At 47.7% G+C, this 25,410-nt stretch overlaps 1 protein-coding gene across 1 annotated transcript in view; it reads right to left on the bottom strand.

Moving 5' to 3' along the window:
* The window catches only part of ZCCHC14 (zinc finger CCHC-type containing 14), a 58,693-nt gene extending 33,531 nt beyond the window's left edge, over window positions 1–25,162 (bottom strand). Inside the window, exon 1 of the mRNA XM_081215773.1 lies at window positions 24,549–25,162. Within this exon, the coding sequence (XP_081071899.1) occupies window positions 24,549–25,127 (579 nt within the window). The 5' untranslated portion in view covers window positions 25,128–25,162. The remainder of the gene's footprint in view (window positions 1–24,548) is intronic.
* Between the last annotated feature and the right edge of the window lie 248 nt (window positions 25,163–25,410).

Raw genomic sequence — 25,410 nt, 5'->3', positions numbered from 1 at the left:
TGCTCTAGAACCTGCAAGCCACAACTACTGAGCCCACGTGCCACAACTACTGAAGCCCGTGTGCTAGAGCCTGTGCTCCACAACAAGAGAAGCCACCACAATGAGAAGCCCGTGCACCGCAATGAAGGAGTGGCCCCGCTCGCCGCAACTAGAGAAAGCCCAAGCCCAGCAAGGAAGACCCAACGCAGCCAAAAATGAATGAATTAATTAATTAATTAAAAAAAAAAAGGTGGAGAAACACCATGCTACATACACAACAAAGGAGAAGATTTGGGAAAAAGTGGAGCATGCCTTCTGGTCCCAACCCTGACCCATGTCAGGAAGCTCTCTGGCCTTCACTGTCCCTGGTTCTCCTTGTTACCTGGACAGCAGGTGGGCGGCAGCACAGCCCTGTGCCCTGCTGTGTAAAGCCCAGGCCCGGGGCATCAGGCAGAGGCAGAGGGAGCGGAGCAGGCGGTGGTGGCACCACTCCTGCAGGGCAGGACGGTACATGCCATCTCGGAGACGGGACACCCAACCCTTCACAGATGGAGCCGCAGCGACACCACAGGCTGCCCACAACAAGCTCCACCTGCTCTGCCTGCCAGCTTCTGGCCAGGAAGGCCTCCTGCTGTGCACGGGGCCATGCAAGGACCCCACGCAAGGACAGCAACTCACCGCAGGCCTGGTTAGTCCGCAAGTTTATGTAGCTCAAGGAAAGATCTCCTCCCCACCCAGTATTCCTCCAAAAGGCCAATTCATTTGATAACATTTACCAAGATGTTATCAAGACAGCTACATTTTTCAGTTACTTATATTTATAATTTAACTAAATTGGATTATTTCCTTTAGGTGTGGCAAAGTTTCTTTCATCATCCAATGGTCAGAGTATTCCAGAAATGAACTTCTCTCCTATTAAATAAGATAATAGCACTAACAGGTACAAGTAATTACTCAAAGAGCAAGAGTTTAAATTCCAAACAGTAAATATTACTTTGGGAAACAACTCAGGAGGTTACTATTTTCAGCTATACACTGAACATAATGGCAGCAGACTCCCCGCATCTGACCTGACTCCTAGGAACCCCTGTGTTCTCTTAGCTACCCTGGCAAGTAATTCTAAGTCCTGGTCCTAAGGAGAGAGAGGCTGAGCTGTCTCAACAACCGACAACAGAAACACTGGGCCTGCTGGCCAGTGAGGAACCTCTCTGCCCCAAGCAGAGACACACATGCCCCTGCCCACCCTGCAGCAGCCCAAACGGCGCGAGCAGAACGCCATGCTCCAGACTCTCAGCCTGTGGGGAGGTGGAGGCAAGAGTAGGCCAAGTGCCCTGCAGACCCTCTGGTTAACACCGTGGCTGGAGAACGCAGCTTGTGGAGCAGGGGAAGCAGACCCGCATGGGGTTCTCAGCCCCGCCTGCACGCGGAACCCCGGGGCACTAGAAGAATGCAGGCCAACACCCCGCCAAGCCGACCAGGACTTCTGGACTGCGGCCGGGACGCTGGTGTGGTTCTTTTGTTTTGTGCGTGAAGCTCCCAGGGCCCCACGTCCAGGTGTCTGACTGTCCCCAGAGGAGAACAGCGAGCTCCTTCCCTGGATTCACAGGAAAAGCTACAGGGTGTAGGTCAATGTGCCGTGGCTACAAACAGAAAGGGAAAATCTGTGAGTTCCCCATCGAAATGTATGCACTGCATCTGACATAAATACATGAAAGAAAACTCTTTAAAACTGTAACTACTGGGAAAAAAATACATGTTTTCCTCGGTACTTTTTCCCCAAAGCATTTCTTCCTAGTCTTCCAAATGTTCACTTTTTCCAACCAAGCCTTTATCTTTGCTCCTTTGTTTACATTGAAAGCTGTCTTCACTTGCATTTCCCAGAAATGCTGTTTGGGGTTATTTTTGGTCAAGTTAATTTGCCCCATGTGACCTATGCAGTTCAGCTCAAGTGCTCTCTGACTCAGGCTCACAAGCAGGGCCCAGTCAGCAGCTGGGTGGACGCAAGAATAAAGACTCGCTCGGCTCCCAGTGTCGCCTTCTGCTGCTGCGGGGAAGGCGCTGAGAAGATGCTCTCCGACTCCAGGGCCCAGCTCAACCCTGACGGATGTTTCCCATTGGGCTCAAAGTCCCTTTCCCTGCAAGTGGCTCTATTTCTAAACGACGCCCGACATGCTTGCCGGCCAGCTCACCTCCCGTTTCACCTTCACGGCCGGCCTCTCCTACGGCCCATGGGGTCTGGCTCCTGTCATGGCCCTGACATCCCCCATGGCTCCCCTCCGCTCCATCCACTGCGGCCACCGGGGGTGGGACCGACGGCCGGGAGGCCTTTGCCCACCTGTGCCCTCAGCCGGGAGCCCCTCGACCCCATCTCATGCACGGCTCCGGCTCGACAGCCACGGCCGCAGCCCACTGACCATGCCACCATGGCCAAAACTTCATCTGGCAAAGGTTCAGCTTCCTCCACTGCACCTAGCTCGTAGGGTTTTTGTGAGAATTAAATGAAAAGCATTTAAAGTAGTTAAGTGTGCTGGAAAAACAGCCAGGACTCAGTGAGATGTTAGCGGCTGTTATGACCATTGCACGTGCCGGCCAGCCATGAAGGCCATTACACAGGCTCAAGTGCCAACACACGGCGCTGTGAGGACACGTGGAGGCGACACATGCCCACGAGGTCCCACAGAGAACTCCCCTGGGCAGCCTCGAATCTGGGGGCAGGGTCCATGCTTGACCCCACTGTCCGCACCCCGAGTGCAGCACGCAAAGCTGCACTGCTGACCACACCCAGGGTCCAGGTCCAGGGAGCCCCACGGTGTCCACATCCCCGTCCCTGGAATCTGCGGGCTGCCTCCCCCTCTAAACAGACACTCCACCTACAGATGGACTCTTCCGTGACAAGCGATCAGCACACTGCAACTACAGGTAGACAAATGCCCTTACGAGCAATGCTCACATGTCACAGGCGAGCAATCTCATCCCCAACCAGCAAGTGCAAATCGGTGCAAGTGTCTCAACAGCGACTAGGTGTATGTAACCAACTTTTATTACATTTGTACCTTTGGACCCACTAACCCCGCTGGGAGGAATCTATCCTAAGAATATAGCCAGCGATACAAAGGTTTGTGCGCAAGAAGGTTCATCTTAGCTTTAGAAGACAAAAACAGGGAATTCCCTGGCAGTCCAGGGGTGAGGACTTTGAGCTTTCACCGCTGAGGGTGTGGGTTCAATCCCTGGTAAAGTAAGATCCCGCAAGCCATGCAGCACAGCCAAAAACAAAAAAAAAAGACATCAATATCCAGCAAGATTAATATTTAAGTATGTAAATAAATTTACACCCAGGGGCTTCCCTGATAGCGCAGTGGTTAAGAATCCGCCTGCCAATGCAGGGGACACAGGTTCGAGCCCGGGTCCGGGAAGATCCTACATGCCGCAGAGCAACTAAGCCCGTGAGCCACAACTACTGAGCCTGAGCTCTAGAGCCCACGAGCCACAACTACGGAAGTTCTCACACATACAGCCCGTGCTCCGCAACAAGAGAAGCCACCACAATGAGAAGCCCGCGCACCCCCTCGCCACAACTAGAGAAAGCCCACGCGCAGCAACGAACACCCAACGCAGCCAAGTAAATAAATAAATAAATAAATTTACATCCATATGATTAAATGTTATGCAGCCTTTAAAAAATAATTTCAGAAAATGAAAGGCAAGGAGAACACTCACACTTAGACATGTGAATTTTGTAATATATAAATCATGTAGATACATATATTACAGGCATTGAAAAAAGAAGAAAACATGCCATAATTTTAATAGTATTTACTATCTGAGCGATTAAAAATATACTTTTCTGTTTTTCAATTTTTCTGGAAGGAACGATCACTATCAGAATTAGGGGAAAAGTTAAAGACACTAAGTCTAAATGAGAGCACCTTCCTACGAGATGCAAACAGCATGAAAAAGTCCAACAAAAGCAACTCCTAAAACCGCAACCGCTCATCCCTCGCACGGCTGTCCTGTCTCCCCAGGCCTGGCGCTGTCTGGGAGCTGTCGGAGGTGCTGAGCAGCACCGGCAGGACAGGAAACCCGTGGTCCAGGGAGGACGGCGGAGCTGAGGCCTCGTGGGGCCGGAGTCAGCCGAGCAAACACCTGCAGGAAGGGCTCCCAGGAGCAGGGACAGATGGGTCGGGGCCCCACGTCTCCAAGAGCTGGGCAGGAAGGCCTCCTGGGCTGAAGCTCAGGAACGCCAGGGACCTCCAAGCACAAGCATGAACTCCAGCAACTACAAACAGAGTCCCTGATTTTCAACGTGTTTTCCAAGTACCACCTCTATACTGGAAAGAGCAACATGTTAAATACTTCTAAGTCAGTGGGAAAAAAATACATAAAATCAAAAAGAAAAGTGATTTGTAAGCATTTTACTAAAATAGTGATTATGTGTCTCTAAAACCCAGAACGAGAAAATAGATAGTTTAATAGTGAAAGCTATTTGCTGACTTAGGACAAGCGAAAGCCAGAGCTAACCAAAAACCATTTTCCACATAAAAACACTGCTTTTAATATTTCTTACCCTAGGGCTCTGCTCATTAAAAAAGAGAAAAGGAGGGAGAAAAAACGATTACTGCTCAAAAATCTCAGCACAAGGTACCAAGTACGTAACCAGATGAGTTCCAGCAAAGCGGCTCGAAAGCCATGCTCTTCCCTAGCCGCCTTCAGGGCAGTGCAGCCCCACTGCACACCCAGCCTCACTGTGCACATCGGGAAGCTCAGCAATTCAACTTCAGGCCACCCTGCAGCCGGCAGCCGGCGGTTAAACCAGAGCCCGGCGGTGGGGAAAGGCGCCCGGAGCCTGTCACCTAGCAGGGGCCACCATCGTCCAGCTGGAGACATGGCCGAGGCGCAGGGCGTAGCAGGACAGGCTTCGTCTGAACAGCCGCACTGCCAGCCTCTCATTCAAAGGTTTATTTTAAACAGTGTCAACAGCTTAGGTGTATTCTCCTAGATCTGAACAGACAACAGGCAGCAAATTTAAGGCGGGGGCGGGAGAGCATTAAAAACAGTGGTGTCGAGAGAAAGGTGCAATGTTAGTGGGGAGGACCACGAATGACGCAAGGGGTCACGCAGGGTCACGCAGGAGTATTATTATTAAACCCAGAACTTCAAAAGGCAGAGCCACGTGGGATCTCAATAAACTCTGAAGACAACACTGAATGTAAAATACATTCAGGGGCTTCCCTGGTGGTGCAGTGGTTGAGAGTCCGCCTGCAAATGCAGGGGACACGGGTTCGTGCCCCGGTCCGGGAAGATCCCACGTGCCGCGGAGCAGCTCGGCCCGTGAGCCGTGGCCGCTGAGCCTGCGCGTCCGGAGCCTGTGCTCCGCAACGGGAGAGGCCACAACAGGGATAGGCCCCCGTATCGCGCAAAAAAAAAAAAAAAAAAAAACCCATTCAAGAAGGCATCCCCTCCCCCTTTAGGAAAAACGTAAGGCATGTGACTGGTGTACTCGTGGAAACCACTTCAAATGCAGGGCTGCGGTCCTCTGCACAGCAATGTCAATTTCAGGTAGTTTCTTCTCGTGGACATCACAGCCAAAGTCGGTCCTTTTTACCCTCAGGACTTTTGACATTAAGTGCATACTACACACCATATTGTTAGCGTGCACATTTTGGCCAGAGTGTGCTTAAATATTGGGGTTTTCTTTGAGAACATGAGTCAAAGTCTAGTCATAATGAGTAAACCGGGCTCTAATGACCATTTTGGTTCTTGACGTAATATTCAAGCACCAGAGATTAACCTCGCAGAGCAGCACGTGTTCCAGTGGTTCCTGTACGATCCCCCGGGGTGCGAGCCACAATACAGGTTCAGTCCAGAACCCTGGGGCATCCAGGATGGGGGACAACAGGCACCCAAAGCAGCTGGAAATGAGCAGGAGCCACCCAGCTGAAGGCAAGGACGTACCAAAGGTCCAGAAAGCATGAGTAGGCCCTGGGGATTTACTTCTACAGGAGCCACTTGAGCAGACGCCTGTTACGAGCACAGCCAAACTGCTCAGTCTCTCAGGGCCAGGTAGCTGTTCAGGGAAAGATCAGGCCGGAAAGGGCCCAACGCATGATCAGAGAAGACACTCAGGTCAAGAAATTCAAGAGGCACCTCCAGCCGCAGATGTCAGCAGACCCTGCACATGAGAGGCACACAGGTATGGGCGCTGAGCCTGCCCTTTCACACATGAGACCCTCCTCAGCACCCTGAGTGCCAGAACATTTCAACAAGCATCTTATGTGCAGTCTCCAAAGGACATGCGAATCTCAAGGCACCGGGCCAGCCCATTTCTCCGCCTCTGCCCAGAGCCTCACCTTTACAGTGACGCGAGTCACAGCAAGCAGGAAGCACTCCTTCACAGCTATACTTCCTTGGGGAGCATTACTCCTTCTTGGACACATGGTCTACACTGAGCACAACACTTGGATTACAAAACACAGGTGGTTCTTCATTCAATAACAGCTGAGTAGTCAGAGCAATATTTTGCAGATAACCATAAGCTCTGGACAAAGCATATAAAACAATGAACCGACACAGCCCAACACAGGAGAAACCAGGGGGAGGTCTCAGCTTGGAAGTGAGACGTGCATGGATGAGCTCATGTCCAGCAGGCCCGGGCCTCACCAGAGAGAAGAGCAGCTGAAGCTCAGGGAGGGCCCCAAGCCTCACCAACTAGGAAAGCCAGAGATCGGAATGCTGGTGGACTCCAGCAGCTGGAAAGCGAGAGGGAAACCCCAAAAGGAGAGCGCCCGGAGGGGAACAGCAAATTCTGCATATGACTCCTGCCCACACTCCACATGAGCCCTGAGCCGGGCGCCAAGGGCAGGCTCCGGGTGGTCACCCCAAGACCAATCAACTGCACAGACCGCAGCAGCCAGCGGACACCGGAGAGGGGCCTGGGAGGAGCCCAGCCAGGTCTACTACACCAAACAAACACAACTGGGCACCAACACCCTTCAGGAGGACAGAACAAAATGCAGAGTTTCTACAACGCCTCACACACAAAGTCCAAGAAGCGATCTGTAATTACCAGACACGTAAACCAGACACGTAAAGAAACGACAACGAGACCCACACAGAGAGAAAAGGAGGGCAGGCACAAGACAAGCCGTAGCTGGGGCCCGAGGCAAGGGGCGAGAAGCGGCTGCTGTAACGAGGCTCCAGGACGGGAGGGAAAATATGCCCATGGTATACGAACCAAGAGGAGATCTCAGGAGAGAAACAGAAACTGTTTCTAAAAATGGAAATTCAGGAAGCAACCAATGTCCTTCAGGAAGTGAATGGATGAATAAACTGTGAACTTCCAGACAATGAACTATGACCCAGCTCTGTAGAGAAATGAGCTCTCCAGCCATGAAAAGATGTGGGGGAGGCTTAAATCCATGTTCCTAAGTGAAGAAGCCCATCTGATCCCAACCATGTGACATCTGGAAAAGGCAAAACTATGGAGACAGTCAAAAGATCAGTGGTGGCCAGGGGTTGGGGGAGTTATGAATGGGTGGAACACAGAGGATTTTAACGACAGTGAAGATACTCTGTAATACTGTAACAGTGGATATACGTCATTACACATTTTCCAGACCTATAAAATATACAACACCAAGACTGAGCCCTAATGTAAACTGTGGACTTTGGGTGATTATGATCAATTTTTCTGGGAACCTAAAAGTGCTCTAAAAAATTGTCCTGGGCCTCCCTGGTGGCGCAGTGGTTGAGAGTCCGCCTGCCGATGCGGGGGACATGGGTTCGTGCCCCGGTCCGGGAGGATCCCACATGCCGCGGAGCGGCTGGGCCCGTGGGCCATGGCCGCTGAGCCTGCGCGTCCGGAGCCTGTGCTCCGCAACGGGAGAGGTCACAGCAGTGAGAGGCCCGTGTACCACAAAAAAATAAATAAATAAAAATAAAAAATTGTCCTAAAATAACAAAGAAAATTTTAATGGAAATTCTAAAACAAAAAATGCTATTTCTGGAGGGGTGGGATGGGGAGGGTGGGAGGGAGGGAGATGCATGAGGGAAGGGATGTGGGAACAGATGTATATATATGACTGATTCACTTTGTTATAAAGCAGAAAAAAATGTAAAAAAAAATAAAAATAAAAAAATAAAAAACCATTCTACTAATGCAAAAAAAAAAAAAAAATGCTATTTCTGAAATAAAAAACCCACTGGGTGGCCTTAACAGCAGTTTGGAATTAACAGAAGAGTCAATGAATTTCAAGACAGATCAGCAGAAAGTGTCCAATCCAAAACACAGAGAGAGAGAAATATTTTGGGGGAAAAAAAAAAAGAAGAACAAAGCTTCCAGAACCTGTGGAATAATATCAAAAGGTTTAACATACCTGCAGCTAGAGTCCCAGAAGGAAAGAGGTGGAGACAGGAAAAACCATGGAGAAATTATGGCTGAAAATCTCCCCAATTTAGTAAAAGACATAAATTTACAGATCCAGTAAGTTCAAAGAACAGCAAACAAGATAAATTCAAGAAAACAACACAGTCAAGCTGCTCCAATACCAAAGCCAGAGGTGATCTTGAAACCAGCCAGAGGAAAACAGCACTTTGGATACAGAACCATAAAACAGATGATGGCCAGAAGACATGTCTCAACTTTTTTAAAAGCCAGAAGAAAAAGAACAGTCAACAAAGAATCCTACACCCAGTGAGAACACCCTTTAACAATACAGGGCAAAACAAAGCATTTTTGGATAAAAGAAAACAGAGAATTTCTTGCCATCGGCCCTGCACTCTAAAACATGCTGAAGAAAAGATTTCCAGACTGAAGGGATATGGTAACAAACTGGTTCTTCTGTAAGAAATGGCAAATACATGGGTAAACATAAAAGACTATATTTTATTTTAACTTAAAAAAATATATTCCTATTAAAGCAAAAAATATATTGTAGAACTAAACAGCATATACAGAAGCAATACATATTTAACCACAGCATGAAGGACAGAGAAACCTTACGGGGACAATACAACTGCAAGATTCTCACTCTCCACATGAACTCCAGGAAGGCAGACTGTGAAACTTCAGTAACCCCTGGACCAGCCACTAAAAATCATGCAACAAAGCAAGCCCATAGCTCAAATGGAGTCTATGAGTCCCCTTAAATGACGTTCCAGAAAAGGTGGAACTAATCAGTGGTGGGGGGAAAATAGAAGAGAAAAAAAAGAAAAAAGGCAGGAGGTAGGAGATAGCAGGGTTTGGTGGCAGTAAAGGTGGGAACTGACCCAAAACAGAATGAGGACATTTTCTGGGGTGACAGTAACGTTCTGTATCTTGGTAGGGGTTCATTCATTTACCAAAACTCAAGTGGTGAAAAACACTCACTCACTCACATGATACACTTAAAATGTGTGCATTTTGTGATACACCATGTTAACAATTGAAGAATAAAAACCGTATTATCATCTCAATAGATGAAGAAAAAGTTTCTGATAAAATTCAACATCCATTTATGATAAAAACTCTTCAGAAAGTGGGCAAAGATGGAATATACCTCAACATAATAAAGACCATAGATGACAAACCCACAGCCAACATCATTCTCAACAGTGAAAAGCTGAAAGCTTTCAGCTAAGATCAGGAGTAAGACAAGGATGCCCACTCTCGCCACTTTTATTCAATGTAGTTTTGGAAGTCCTAGCCATGGCAATCAGAGACAAAAAAGAAATAAAAGGAATCCAAATTGGAAAAGAAGTAAAACTGTCACTCTTTGCAGATGACATGATACTATACATAGAAAATCCTAAAGATGCTACCAGGAAACTGCTAGAGCTTATGAATGAATTTGGTAAAGTTGCTGGATACAAAATCAAATACTATCCTATGCCCCAGCTGCTTAACTTCATTAAATTCTTTAATTCACTGTGTATCTGAAAGCTCCTGGCAATGGTGGAAAGCTTTTATCCCAGAGGGGTGGGTGGGGGAGTGGGAGCCAGAGTCCACTTCTGTCAAAATTCATTTTTATTGGTGGAGAATAGACACTTATTCCAGTTGTTATACTTGAAGTCGCTAATAAAAAAAAAGAATTTAAAATTAAAAAAAAATCTGTTGCATTTCTATACACTAACAATGAAATATCAGAAAGAGAAATTAAGGAAACAAGCCCATTTACCATCTCATCACAAAGAATAAAATACCTAGTAATAAACCTACCAAAGGAGGCAAAAGACCTGTACTCTGAAAATTACAAGATGAAAGAAACTGAAGTCGACACAAACAGGTGGAAACATATACCATGTTCTTAGATTGGGAGGATTAACATTGTTAAAATGACCACACTACCCAAGGCAATCTACAGATTCAATGCAATCCCTATCAAATTACCAATGGCATTTTTCACAGAAATAGAACAAAACACTTTTTAATTTGTATGGCAGCAAAAAAGACCCTCAGTAGCCAAAACCACCTTGAGAAAGAAGAATGCAGCTGGAGGAATCATGCTCCCTGACTTCAGAGTATACTACAAAACTACAGTAATCAAAACAGTAATGGTATTAGCACAAAAACAGAAATATAGATCAACGGAACAGAACAAAAAGCCCAGAAATAAACCCACACACTTACAGTCAGGAGGCAAGAATATAAAATAGAGAAAAGACAGTCTCTTAAATAAGTGGTGCTGGGAAAACTGGACAACTACATGTAAAAGAATGAAATTAGAACATTCTCTAACACCATATACAAAAATAAACTCAAAATGGATCAAAGACCTAAATGTAAGACTGGATACTATAAAACTCCTAGAGGAAAACACAGGCAAAACACTCTTTGACGTAAATCGTAGCAGTATTCTTTTGATCTGTCTCCTAGAATAATGGAAGTAAAAACAAAAATAAACAAATGGGATCTAATTAAACTTAAAAGCTTTTTACACAGCACAGAAAACCATAAACAAAACGAAAAGACAACCTATGGAATGGAAGAAAATATTTGCAAACAATGCGACCAATAAGGGATGAATTTCCAAAATATACAAACAGCTCATGTGGCTTAATATCCAAAAAGCAAACAACCCAATCAAAAAAATGGGCAGAAGGACTCCCCTGGTGGCGCAGTGGTTGAGAATCCACCCACTAATGCAGGGGACACAGGTTAGAGCCCTGGTCCGGGAAGATCCCACATGCTGCCGAGCAACTAAGCCCGTGCGCCACAACTACTGAAGCCCGTGCACCTAAGAGCCCGTGCTCCGCAACAAGAAAGCCACTGCAATGACAAGCCCGCACACCGCAATGAAGAGTAGCCCCTGCTCGCCACAACTCAGAGAAAGCCCGCGTAAAGCAACGAAGACCCAACACAGCCAAAAATAAATAAAATAAATAAATTTTTTTTAAATGGGCAGGAAACCTAAATAAGCATTTCTCAAAAAAAGATATACAGATGGCCAACGGGCACATGAAAAGATGCTCCACATCACTAATCGTTAGAGAAATGCAAAACAAAACTACAGTGAGGTATCATCTCACACCCGTCAGAATGGTCATCATCAAAAAGTCTACAAATAACAAATGCTGGAGAGGGTGTGGAGAAAAGGGAACCCTCCTACACTGTTGGTGGGAATGTAAATTGGTGCAGCCACTATGCAGGACAGTATGGAGGTTCCTTAAAAACTAAAAACAGAGCTACCATATGATCCAGCAATCCCACTCCTGGGCATATATCCAGAAAAGATGAAAACTCTAATTCAAAAAGATACATGCACCACAATGTTCATAGCAGCACTATTTATAATACCCAAGACATGGAATGTCCATCAACAGATGAATGGGTAAAGAAGATATGGTATATACACACAATGGAATATTATTCGGCCATAAAAAAGAATGAAATAATGCCACGTGCAGCAACATGGATGGACCTAGAGATTATCATACTAAGTGAAGTTAGACAAAGAAAGACAAACGTCATATGATATCACTTATATGTGGAATCTAAAAAATGGCACAAATGAACTTACTTACAAAACAGAAATAGACTTATGATTACCAAAGGGGATAGCGGGGCGGGGGGACAGGGGGACAGTACAGATAAACTAGGAGGTTGGGATTAACATACATACACTACTATATATAAAATAGGTAAACAACAAGGGCCTACTGTATAGCACAGGGAATTATATTCAGTATTTTGTAATAATCTATAATGGAAAAGAATCTGAAAATTCTTTATATACATATATGTATGTATAAGTGAATTGCTATGCTGTACACCTGAAACTAACAAAACATTGTCCATTAACTATACTCCAATTTAAAAAAATGGTTAACAAATATAAAATAGCTGGCTAGCGGGAAGCAGCCGCATAGCACAGGGAGATCAGCTCGATGCTTTGTGACCACCTAGAGGGGTGGGATAGGGAGGGTGGGAGGGAGACACAAGAGGGCGGGGATATATGTATACGTATAGCTGATCCACTTTGTTATAAAGCAGAAACTAACACAGCATTGTAAAGCAACTATACTCCAGTAAAGATGATAAAAAAATAAATTAGTTAAATTAAATTAAAAAATGGTTAGGGCTTCCCTGGTGGTGCAGTGGTTGAGAGTCCGCCTGCCGATGCAGGGGACGCGGGTTCGTGCCCCGGTCCGGGAAGATCCCACATGCCGCGGAGAGGCTGGGCCCGTGAGCCATGGCCGCTGAGCCTGCGTGTCCGGAGCCTGTGCTCCGTAACGGGAGAGGCCACAACAATGAGAGACCCGCGTACCACAAAAAAAAAAAAAAAAAAAAAAAGTTAAAACAGAAAAATAAAAGTGTGCAAGTCATAGAATGTAAGTTTTACCTTTAAACTAAACTATACATACACTGAGCTGTAATACTGAGGATATCAACGAAAGGTTACTGAACGAATAAAAATGAATAAGTAGGGGTGGGGTGGCTGGGAGAAGAACTACATCACTACGACAAAAGGTTCCGAGGAACAATCAGAGCTGCCCAGAGGTGGCTGGGCGCCCGCAGCTCACACAACTGCCAATGCCTCCCACTTCCTACTCCACGAGCCACAGAGCTTAGCCTCCTTTGTCTTCTCATTTCATATTCTTCAGGGTTTTCCTCTCAGTTTTAATGATGAAGTAAAAAAACAAAAAAATACACACCACTTTTAACATAATTTTGGTGTCACATAATACACACAGCCCCTTACTCATGTCACCTCTGAAGTTACTCATCCTTAAGCCCTGTGTCTGTCTCCTTGCTGCCAGAATGGGGACAGGACGGGATGGGATGGAACCTCCCTCACAGGCTCACTGGGCAGACGGCGCACACCCATCAGAAGCACCCTGCAGAGCGCCCCGCGCAGGGCACGTGCGCCTCTTGTGTGCGTGCTACCTGTCCTCTGCTCATCTCTTACTAACGATTCTGAAAGAAAAAGAGGCATTGTGATTGGTCAACCAGCCCCCCCACACGAATATGAACAGCACACTGGTTCACGAGCTTCATACCCAGTCTTGAAAGTACATGAAAAAACCCACACAAAATAAGTGTTTTCAGAAAAATCCCACCCTGCAAAGTACCCGTACCAGAAACATACTCTGCCAGGAAGCTGGCGACAGGAGGATCATCCTCCCACAGGGAAGAGCGGAGTTCCGAAGAGTATTTTCATACTTAATTGCGTCCAGGTGGAGAACACGCACCACCCGGTGCTTCCCACACAACCTCAACACCCAGTACGTTCAAAGTATCTCATTAATTTAATTGACTTTATTATAGCTAGGTTGTTACCATTATTCCCAGGCTTAATTTTTATTAAAATGCCCAAATGTGATGGGAGAAGGGACTGTTTTTCTTCCCCACAAGTTAATTCTCCTCCTTTTTCAAAGTTATTTTTTCTAGTCTAGACTATAATATTTCTAGAAGTAGTTCCTACATATACATGTTTTAATTAGATTCACTGTGAATCAGTAAGAAAATTGAGGATACAATTTCTTTCTAGTAATTCTACTGAAGTTCTTATGTAAAAGTCCCAAATAACTAGGAAATGATGCTATAATGCTCCCTTCTTATAATGAATCTGATGTCAATGTTTAAAGTATAAAAGACATATAAACTAACAACTGGGATGATAACAGTCGCTCAGTTTACTGCCGTTCTATAGCACATTAAAAAACATCTAGGCTTACCATGATTTACAATTCTGCAAACACTAAAGGAATATAGTGAAAGTCTTACATTTAGAGATACAAGCTCTAAGCTATCTCTCCAAGACGACTTGATCCACGTGCACAGCTCCACAAGTGACCAGCCCACCAGAGCACCGGAAGACCACACGCCCTGTCCCCAGCTCTCACCTCCGCCCCAGCTCTGGGTGTACTTGTCTATAAACTTGGTTTTGTCACAGCGTAATATAGAGCCAAACCATTCCACTCAGAGTGTTTCTCCCAACAGAAGCTTTTGCACACTGACTTTTGAAAAAAAACAAAGTAGGATACAGATGTTAAAATTCACTAGAATCTACGGCTGTGTAATGCGTAAGAGAAACAGCCATTGGGTAAAGGCTATGGAGAGTGTGAGTTGGTAACAGATATTACTAATAGGGCCACAGAGAAGAAAAGCACCAAGGAAGAAAACGTGTTCACTGGGGGGGCCTTTCATAAACACCAACACGTCCCTTCCACTGGGTTTTCACAGACGCTCAGGACACAGCTCCTACTAGGTGGCAGGGACCGCTGGCCTCTGGGATTGAAAGACAGAGACACAGTCTCTGCCCTCCAATAAGGCCAAGTTTGGTGATGAAAACTTAAAGAACCCTACTACAGTAGGGTAAGGGCTAGGACCGAAGGAGCCAGAAGAAGGCTTATTTAATATGTGTGCGCCAGGAAGTGTGGGTTGGGGTGCCCCAGGCGGCAGGTGTCCCATCTGAGAGAACAGCACCTGCAGAGGCTCAGGGCAACGAGGCAGCACAGTGAACAGGAGCGATATAAAAGCTGAATGAATATAGCCAGGCAAGGGGCAGGTCACAAAGGACGCAGCACACCATGCTAAGAACTGCACGCCAGAGAGTAACCCTCCTACGGGCATCTTACCAGGACCGTGGTAAGATGTGTGCCATCTGTGCCATCTGTGCCTCCCTGGGAACTGCTGTTAGAGGCTAAGAGGGGCCCAGGGCGACTACGGGGTGTTACAGTACACAGACCCAGGCCAGGGAGACGAGTACGTGTGGTACTAGACTACAACCAGGTTAAGGTCGGCACCTGAACATGTCACTGTTATCTCTAAAAGGAGTTAAGGTACCGAAATTTCTGTTTTAAATTTAATCCAAAAACAAAAGAGAGAAGTTATAAAGTTGCCTCTTGTAGACTTAAAACAATGGCATCAGTTAATTCTACAAAGAGGTCTTCACTCACTCACATTCCAGTCTGCTTCTTGACTTGGGATGAGGCGGGGCCGCGCGGGGCTAGGGCTGTGCTTGTCCCCAGAGGATGGCTTTAATCTGTGCCCTGAATCCCTGATAAACCACCCCAAATCCACCTACTAAGGAGTGTCCCACAGATGTAACCATCATGCCAAGTGTGTTAGGGAGAGGTGAGGGGGGGAGAGAGCAAGGGACAGACAGACAGACAGACAGACAGACCGAACCAACGCTGACCTGGGCTGCGGCAGTGCCGATGGAGAACAATAAGTCTATGGAGATGCTTGGGACCTGAGAACAAGCTGGTTGAAAATGAGAAAGCAGGCGTGGGCTCCTGGCTGGGGATCAGGACAAGGGCGCAGCAATAGAGGATGGGAAGAGAGGACCTTGCCTCTGGACACACTGAGCTCCCTGGGCCATCCAGCTGTAGCTCAGTCCCAGTTAATTAGAGATTTGGGGGTAACCAGAGAGAGTGGCAAAATCACAGCTGAATATGTCATGAATTATAAAGTAACAAGAGAAGAGAAAGGAGGAGAGAAGCCTGAGGAATACCATCATCAAAAGGGCAGGAAAGCAGGAGAGAAACGGAAAACAAACGCTCATAGAGCAGGAGGAAGTCAGCGGTGCCAGAGAAGTAAGGGAGGGGGCCCGGCTCCCAGGCAGCGGGTGACTAGGCCCCGCCCAGACCCTTTAACCCAGCATCTCAGCAGCCCCATTTGTATAAAAAAACAAAACAAAAAAAACACCATCCCCTGGGGAATTTCACTGCGCAGGGAACCCACAGAACAAATGAGAGATGAGAAGGATAAGGGCTGAAAAGTAGCCAATGAATCTGGCAAATAAGAGGTCATCAAGATAAAGACATCAGTGAGACCCAATAGAGTCTAGAAGTAAACCGAAGCATACTTGGGGAACACGCCATACCGTAACAGACAGCACTTCAAATCTGAGAGGGAAAGGATGCATTATTCAACAAATGGCACTGGGACAACTAGGTGGTCATAAGGAAAATATAAAACCAGCTTTGTACCTTATACCAAATAAATTCCAGATGGATCTGTTAAATGTAAAATGAGAAACCACACAAGTTTTGTAAGAAGACACCACAGGGAATGGTTATCGTGTATAACGCATGATGTGTATGTGAGCACAGTCTATGCACATGTATAGTAATATGTACGATGCATTATGTATACTGCATCTAATTGTGACACAACACCCAGACGCCAAATGAGACTGGTAAGAATGACATTAAAAACAAACAAACAAACAAACAAAACTGCATGGTAAAGTCTTGGAAAAAACCCAAACATGGAAAACAAATACCTACAACTTCCACTAAAGACAAAAGGACAATTTCCTTGAAACTTAAAGAGCTCCTAAAAAACAATAAAGAAAAGATCAACAACCCAACAGAAAGGGGCAAAGGATACGGAGAGCTCAACAAAAAATAAATAAAATGGATCACCTGCAAACATGTCCCTGCACTGAGCAGCATTCCTCGCCTAAGTGCCCGGCAGCAGCCAGCCGGTGCGCTGACGCCCCGCGGGAGGGGAGGGACGCAGACAGGCGCTCACACACGCTGTGGAGGTCCCACAAGGTGCAGCTCAGCAACACCCCAAATAATTACCTAAGCGCAGACCATGTGACCTGCCACCAATCCCACGTCCAGGCTTCTGCTCTGGAGACACACTTACCAACGTGTGAAAGGCCATATACAGGTGACGTGTACATGATATGGAAGTGACAGACATTGTTTGTCACAGTAAGATGGGAACAGTGCTCATCAGTAGAGACGCACAGGGCAGCCACAAAAGAGAATGAAGCAGCTCTGTGGACTGACGTGAGAATGCTCATCAAGAAAGACGCCAAGAGAAGCAAACAAGGGACAGACCTGTGTGTGCAGCAAGACACCAGTTACCTATTTGTAAAGACAGAGAGTCTTTCTGGAAGGTTCTACAAGGAACAAAGTGGGGAACGGAACTGCATGGGTTCCTGGGTAAAAAAAAAGAAAAAAACAAAAACTTGTTTTATTAATGTGAAATAAAAGGTATCAACAACCAGGTAAAGGAAAGGAACCTTTCCTGATTGCATGGGGGATGGGGGGGGGAGAAGGGGATGTTTCATTGAATATTCTTTTGTAGCTTTTCAATTTTCTTTTTACCTCTCATTATCTATTAAAATATTTTTTATTTAAAGATTTATTGGGTTCCCTTTAATAAAAACTGTTCTAGTTGAAGAGGCTGGGGGCAGAAGCCAGGTTCCAGGAGGCTGGCTGTATTCTGTATCACTGGGTTTGGGTTTGGGTGGGGTGTGTGTGTGTGCGTGTGTGTGTGCGCGCGCATGTGTGTGCGTGTGTGTGTGCGCGCGCGCGCGCGCGCGCGTGCATGCGGGCAGAACAGCATGTATGGGAGATCCTATTTGTATTTAATTATGTATATATGATGTTTTCAAAGAATACATAAGTATATATTTATATAGGCATTAGAACATCAGAAGGATTCACACCAAACTGTTGAAAATGGGCTCTCCCTGGAGAGCAGGCCTGCTGGCTGCTCTGGGGCAGGACTCGGTCACAAAGGAACTAAGACGTGAGTGGATGACTGAGGGGACACGTGGAAGGAAGGGTCTTGCTGTTTCCACGAAAGTGCTGATGCTCCAAGTGGGAAAACGGTGGAGGTCAAAGGTTGGTGTGGGGAGGTGGGGAGGTCAGGAAATAGCAAAGCACAGCACGTGACCTAACAATGTCCCTGAGGAAACAGGCAGGTGTGACCAGAAGAGAGACAGAGGGACTGCCTGGGACAGAAAGGCAACCTCTGCCCCGAAACGACAGGACGGGTACAGATAACCTGAAAAACATCCACCCCAAGCTCCAGTCCCCCAGAGGGGAGTCCCTTGGCCCTGCCTCTGAGGTCCTGGCCATATACTGTGTCAAAGAGATTATGTGAAATTAGCAATTATTTGAAAGATAGTCTGTCTTGCCTTTGTCTTCTCTTCACTCTAAATAACTTCAGGTCTTCTAACCCAAAACAAAACAAACTGCTTAAGAATTAACCAAATATTTTATTAGTTCTCGATAATTGCTTTTCCCTTTTGACAGGAAACGCTGCTATAATATGTTAGGTCTCACAGGGCAGCCATAAAATAGAGTGGCTATTATACATAGGGAGGCTCCCACAAAACCGCTACAGAGACTGGAGAAAAGCTGCCTGGTTGAAACCGACTTCTAAACTGCATATGTCAAGGGTAAAGTCAAAAATCAGAAACCCTTCAGTAATCTGTAAACCAGTTAGTGAACTTGGGGCAACAGTTCCTACTCAAACTAATGAGAGAAGTAGTGTTCTGAGGGGGGTTCTCAAAAAAAAAAAGATACCCAAAGGATCTTTTTTTCTAAAATCCAATCCATCTAAGGCAGGAAAAAATAAAAAGAATACTGAAGTAGAGACTATTTTTCCTAGATGTGATAAAATTTTTCCTTTGATTTACTAACAGTTTCTAAGGAGGCCAGCAGTCAACAATTTAGCAAACAGAAAGGATGTACCAGCTCGGGTCCCTTCTCCCAGCTTCCCCTCAAGTTGTAAAACTCGTAAGTGAATTTGTTGGGAAAATATGTATATTAATCCAAAATGTCCTCAATCCAAAAGGTAGGTAAATAAAGTGTCCAGGACTGAGAAGAAAAATGGGTAAAATAAAGCCTAAGTAAACAATGAACTTCAAAAACTGCAGAAACAAGGCTAATGTTGATGTTTACCTGCAATTACGTTCTAACTTGTATCAGTAATGCTACCCTACCCCATCGCTCATCACACCCTAATATGACATGAAACTTCCAGCTTCTACAACTATACTCCAGAACACATGTGGAACAGGTACTCAAAAATGTTTGTTGAGTTAAATAAAGCAAATGTGAACTAGCTCGCGTCAAAGTAAATAGCCTTAAATTAACCTGAGGGCAAAAGACAGTCATTCAAGTGCCACACAATCTGAGCCATTATACAGGAGAAAAACAGCAGGACTGCAACTCCAAGGAGAGGCGAGGGGTCTTCATTTTCAATGAATACACCAGCAGCAGAAAAGCGATTAAAACTGCACCCCAGGATGTCTCAATTCCTTACCATGTACTTCACTACAAAAAGAGGACACTCTTTGGGACCTATAAAAGCTGGCCAGAAAAAAAAAGTCCAATCTATCTCGGGACACCCTCTCCTGCAGTGTGACGAAGGAAGCCAGACTTGCTTGGAGACTGGTGACCTTGGACCTCAGCTGCCTGGAACAAGTGTGAACAGGGAGCCGCACTGGCCTTCCAGGCACAGCTCTTCCTTTAACCTGAGCGGGAACAGCAGCAGCTCCAGGCAAAGCCCCTTCCTGTGGTTTCAGAGTACTTTCAGCTCCAACGGTCCAGGGTTGAGGGTTAAAGGAGAAACCAGAGGAACCCATTTCTACCGCACAAGACAAACTACCAGGTGTCTCACCTCTGAACTGCAACGATTTCCAACAGCTTACGAAACGCAACGAGACAAAGCAAGCTCTCCTTGCCTTGGGCAAGAGATTATTAGCAGGTTTGTTCACCGTACCTGCGTGGACCCCAAGTTTCTCGGGCACTCGGCCCACAGAGGAGGACTCCGGAGCTGTACCACAGGACACACACCCAGAGGACGGCCATCACCCACCACACTCCTGCACTGAGCACTTTAGAAACAGTTTTGACACCCTCTGGAAGTAGGTCCGTGAGGATCCTGATCACGAGGATTCCGGAACGCGAGGGCAGGAGGGGCTCACAGCGTGACCACGGAGCTGACCATCAGTCCTGAGAGCAGAGCGGCCTCTGCCACCTCTCACTGCAGCTCCTCTGGGAGGCCAGGGACAGACCTGCCGGGCGCTGTGCCGACGCCCAGCAATCCACCAGGTGGACTCTTACCGTGAGAGCCAGTGCCTCTGGACGGCCGTGTGTGGGCGACACTCCGGAGACAACTGAGCAAGTGTTAGGTGGAAGGGATTAAGACACGAGCCTACTAGCCATGAGTGAAAAAGTCTAGAAGCAAGCACCGGAGACAACTCACAAACCCATCAACTGATGGATGGACAGACAAAACGGGGTAGAGCCACACAACAGAAATTACTCAACCTGAAAGGAGTGAAGTGCTGACACAGGCTCCACAGAATGTGAGTGAACCTTGAGAACAGTACGCTGAGTGAAAGCAGCCAACCACAGAAGGCCACCTAGCGTGTGACCCCATTTACACGAAATGCCCGTAACAGGCAAATCCACAGACAGGAAGTAGATTAGTGGTTGTCACGGCTGGGGGAGGGTGAATGGGAAGGGACTGCAAATAGGTACAGGTTTCTTTTAGAGGTGATGAAAATGGTTCTGGCTGCACAGCTCTGTGAATATACTAGAAACCACTGAACTATACACTTCAAAGGAGTGAATTTCATGATATACGAATTAAATCTCAATAAATAAATAGGCATATGCCACAGCACTTTATCACTTATACAGAGAAAAGATGGTAAAGGATAAATTTAAACTTTTCCAAAAACTATGGCTTTGTAATTAAATAAAATGGAAAGACAGTTTTTCGCACTGCACACCTGCAGCGCCTAAGCTACTGAGCGCAGGGAAGCCACCCACTCTCCCTCCAGCCTATGAACACCTTCCTTTCTGAAAGTAAAAATGTCTATTTTACTTTCTTCACACTTTTAAACTTCTTCTACAAGTCCTTGGAGCAAGAAGAATTTTAAAATGACCCAGTGAGACTTTGGAGAAGGAACTGCAAATACTGACTATATCAGAAAATTTGGTTACAAGTATGTCCCTTTAAATAGGATAAAGAATAAAAAACAATCAGCATCTTTATCTCTAAAAGATAAACACAAAGTCTCTAAGCTCAAAGAGTTCAAAACAAAACACAACATCTTACAAAAGAAATGCAAACAGAGCTTTAAGGAGCTGCTTTTTCAGGACTGCACTAAATATTAGATTTAGGGATACTAACAAGGCAAAAGGCTTACTTGTTAAGATTTCACGGGACTTGTGCATCAGTGTCAGGCATAAATTTGAAAGCAGCAAAGGAACAGAAAGTTAAATGAATACGAGTGAAGTTAAGTTCAACAGTGACACAGGGGATGTTCTAGGTAAAACTAGACACCATGGGCTTCCCTGGTGGCGCAGTGGTTAAGAATCCGCCTGCCAATGCAGGGGACACGGGTTTGAGTCCTGGTCCAGGGAGATCCCACATGCCGCAGAGCAACTAAGACCGTGTGCCCCAACTACTGAGCCTGTGCTCTAGAGCGCGCGAGCCACAACTACTGAACCCGTGTGCCACAACTACTGAAGCCCACGTGCCTAGAGCCCGTGCTCCGCAACAAGCAAAGCCACTGCAACGAGAAGCCTGCACACCACAACGAAGAGTAGCTCCTGCTCGCTGCAACTAGAGAAAGCCTGCACACAGCAACAAAGACCCAATGCGGCCAAAAGTAAATAATAAAATAAAATAAATAAATTTATTTAAAAAAAAAAACTAGACACCATGATTGTTTCTGAAACGTGGAAGCAATGGCCCCAAGGTTACTCATTATAACCTCATTATTAAATGTCAGGCAAAATTCTCCAATTTCTCACGGATGAACAGAAAAAAAAAAAAAAAGCCTGCTCCAAGTAACTACATATTCAAAAATCAACTTAGAAAACACCAAAACTCCAAAACATAAATATTTCACTCCCTGACAACGTGCCTTGCTTAAGTTAGTACTCCTAGGGAATTCCCTGGCGGTCCAGTGGTTAGGACTTGGCGTTCTCACTGTCAGGGTCCGGGGTTCCATCCCTGGTCGGGGAACTAAGATCCTACAAGCCCAGCATTGTAGCCAAAAAAAAGTTAGCGGTCCTCTATGGAAAGCCAGAGAGGACAAGGCCAAGAGAGCACTCACAGAACATCTCCTGGGCGCTTCACCTGGGACCTCATGGAACCCTCCAAACGAGCCCATGAGACAGGTAACCTGCCTTCCACCCCAAAAGGGAAAACCAGGAGAGAGGATTCTGGCCAAGGTCACACAGCTGGTCAATTCCGAGCCCCTGCATCTCATCAAAGGGGTTTCTGGCTTGACAAAAAGTCTCTCTTATAAAAGGTATTTTTGTTCTAGCTTTAGCTCGCTGCCCCGCCAAAATAATCGCCATCTTCTGCTTTTATAAAGTGATTCATCCGTATACACAAAGGAATCCCCTTCAAGAGGTGAATATGACTGGTGTAACAGCCACAGTCACTATCAGTGTTTACTAACACGAACAGAGGACTGACACCTCATGAAACTGGCCACCAGGGACTGAAACCCCATGAACACCAGCACCCCAGAGCCTACTGAGTGCCCTATGGACAACCACATTTTATAGGACCCTACTCTCCCTTTGTTGTAGCTGGAAAAACATTTTTAGGATGGGATTTGAACACACGCTTAAAAAAGGAAACCAAACTCTCAGAGGTGGTTCATATCTCAAAAAAGATACGACAAGCTAAAAGCCAATGTAGGGGGGGTTTCCTGGTGGCACAGTGTTTAAGAATCCGCCTGCCAATGCATGGGACAGGGGTTTGAGCCCTGGTCTGGGAAGATCCCACATGCTGCGGAGCAACTAAGCCCGTGCGCCACAACTACTGAGCCTGCAGTCTAAAGCCTGCGAGCCACAACTACTGAGCCTGCGTTTCACAACTACTTAAGTCTGCGCACCTAGAGCCTGTGCTCCACAACAAGACACTGCAATGAGAAGCCCACGTACCACAAGGAAGAGTAGCCCCTGACTGCGGAAGCCAGAGAAAGCCCGCGCTAGCCCACGCTCAGCAACGAAGACCCAATGAAGCTAAAAAAAAAAAAAAACCACCAATGTAGGTATCACAACCCCGCCTCAAAGGAAATCATTAAAAGCCACAATCCACAGTTGAAAGAGCTTAAAAACCACCACTAGCAAACCAGAGAAACAAAACTTTAGTTTCAGACAGCGCAGACACTATCAAAAAGCACTTAGACTACTGGTATGGCTGCAATCTTTTACTACCAAAGTCAGTTTTAATCCCAAATCACACAACACACGTGGTCAAAGATAAATCCTTTTGCTTGGAGCACAATTCTGGCACAGGGTCCCAGGGGGCTGTTAAAAAGACACTGGAGCCCCAAATGCTTTGTGTTTACATAGTTTTTAAACATTTAGACAAAAGTTCACATTTCTAACTGAATGACCACTCTGCCCTTCCTGTTTAATTTGGAGACAGGAGATCTTTTAACTAATCCTAGTTGGACTCTCAATCATCCTAGGATTTGTTTCTAAAAAGGAAGGCGGGTCACGGAGAAATAACTGTTTCACATGCGTTGAAGGCTCCAAACCTGCTTTTCCGTCTGTTACAACAGACCGGTTCTTACACACGATATAAATACAGACACACGTACACATTCAGAAATACACATATACACTCTATACACATATATACGTGCGCATACACACAATGCACATACACTCGAGCAGACGTGTACTCACGTACACGCACACACACGTGCACACGGCGGCCTGCGGCCCACGCCGACCCTAACCTCCTCGGGGCGACGCCGACCCCACCACTCCCGGGAAATGGACACCTAGGCCGTGGGAGCCCCAGCACAGCACCCCGCGAACGTCTCCTATCGTTACAGCGCCTTCTAATCTCCACCTCACTAGCGGCTTCCTTTTCTGATAATAAACACCAGATTTGGAGAAACCAAGAGGACACGATGTGTAACGGTTATCTGTCGCCCAAGAGCCCGATGAAGGGGACAAAGGCCTTATCGCGCTTCCAGCTTCCCGCGGAAGACGTGTACCGAAGGCCCGGCGGGCCGCGAACTCTGCCCGGAGCCCCCTCCCCCGGGCCCCGAGCAAGGCGGGTGCGATGGGCCCCAGGGGACGTGGGGTGCCGGGCGGGGTCTAGGGGTGCGGGTTTGGAGTGCAAGGAGAGAATAGGGGGTTGAGGTGAGGGTGGGGTCTGAAGTGCAGGAGGGAGGCGTGGGACACGGAGTGAAGTGCGGAGTGGAAGCCTGGGGTGACGAGGAGACGGTGGGGCGGAAGCCTGGGGTGTGGGTAGGGGTTTGCGGTGATGTGGGGTGCCAGTGGGAGCTTGGGAGCGAGGTGTGAGGTTTGGGGCTCCGGCGGGGTCTTGGGGCGCGGGCACGCACCTTGTGGCAGGCCGGGCATGTGGGCAACGCGTTCTTGCCCCCGGGGCCCACGCCGCCGCCGCCGCCGCCGCCGCCGCCGCCGCCGCTCAGGCTGCTCTGGATCTGCGTGAGCTCCTGGCGCAGCACCTGCTTCTGGTGGAAGCTGAAGGCCGGGTGGTTGGAGGCCATGGTGAAAAGCAGCAGGAACTCATCGCCCGTGCGGCCCTCGTTGAGCTGCAGCCCGTAGTTGTGGATGATGGAGTCGATGTGCGTGAGCGTGCGGTAGAGCACGCCCGCCGCCTCGCGCTGCTCCGAGCCCAGCAGCGCCAGCGACACGAGCAGTTTGCTGCGCACCACCTCGTCTGTCAGGTTGGTGAGGCTGCCCAGATCGGCCGGGTTGTTGGCCTTGATCTCCGAGTCGCGCAGCGAGTGGTAGTCCTTGCGGGCCAGGTCCTCAAGGCACGAGCCGAGGAAGCGCAGCTCGAGCGGGATGCACAGGTCCAGCAGGCCGCACAGGAACTCCACGCGCTGCGGCGACGGTAGCTCCGAGAACCAGCGGTACACGCCGTCCCTCTGCAGCGGGCAGCGCTTCTCCACCATGCTGCCGCCCGCGCCGCGCCGCCACGCGGGGCCGGGGGCCGCCGCCCGGGGCCGGGGCCGGGGCCGGGGGCGCGGGCGGGCGCGGGCGGGGGCGCGGCCGGGGCCGGGCGAGGGCGAGGGCGGCCGGGCGCCGAGGGCCGCGCCGGGGCCGGGGGCGCGCGGCGCGGGCGAGACCCCCGCCAGGGGCCGGCGGGCGGGCGCGCGCGGGACGCCGGGGGGGCCCGGGGCGGCCGGGGCGGCCGGGGGCGGCGATCGGCCTCGGGCCCCCCGCTCACGGGCGGGC

The sequence above is a fragment of the Mesoplodon bidens genome, assembly GCF_964165515.1.
Source record: "Mesoplodon bidens genome assembly, chromosome: 18".
Classification (NCBI taxonomy): domain Eukaryota; kingdom Metazoa; phylum Chordata; class Mammalia; order Artiodactyla; family Ziphiidae; genus Mesoplodon; species Mesoplodon bidens.
This window is presented reverse-complemented; position numbering and strand designations above follow the sequence as displayed.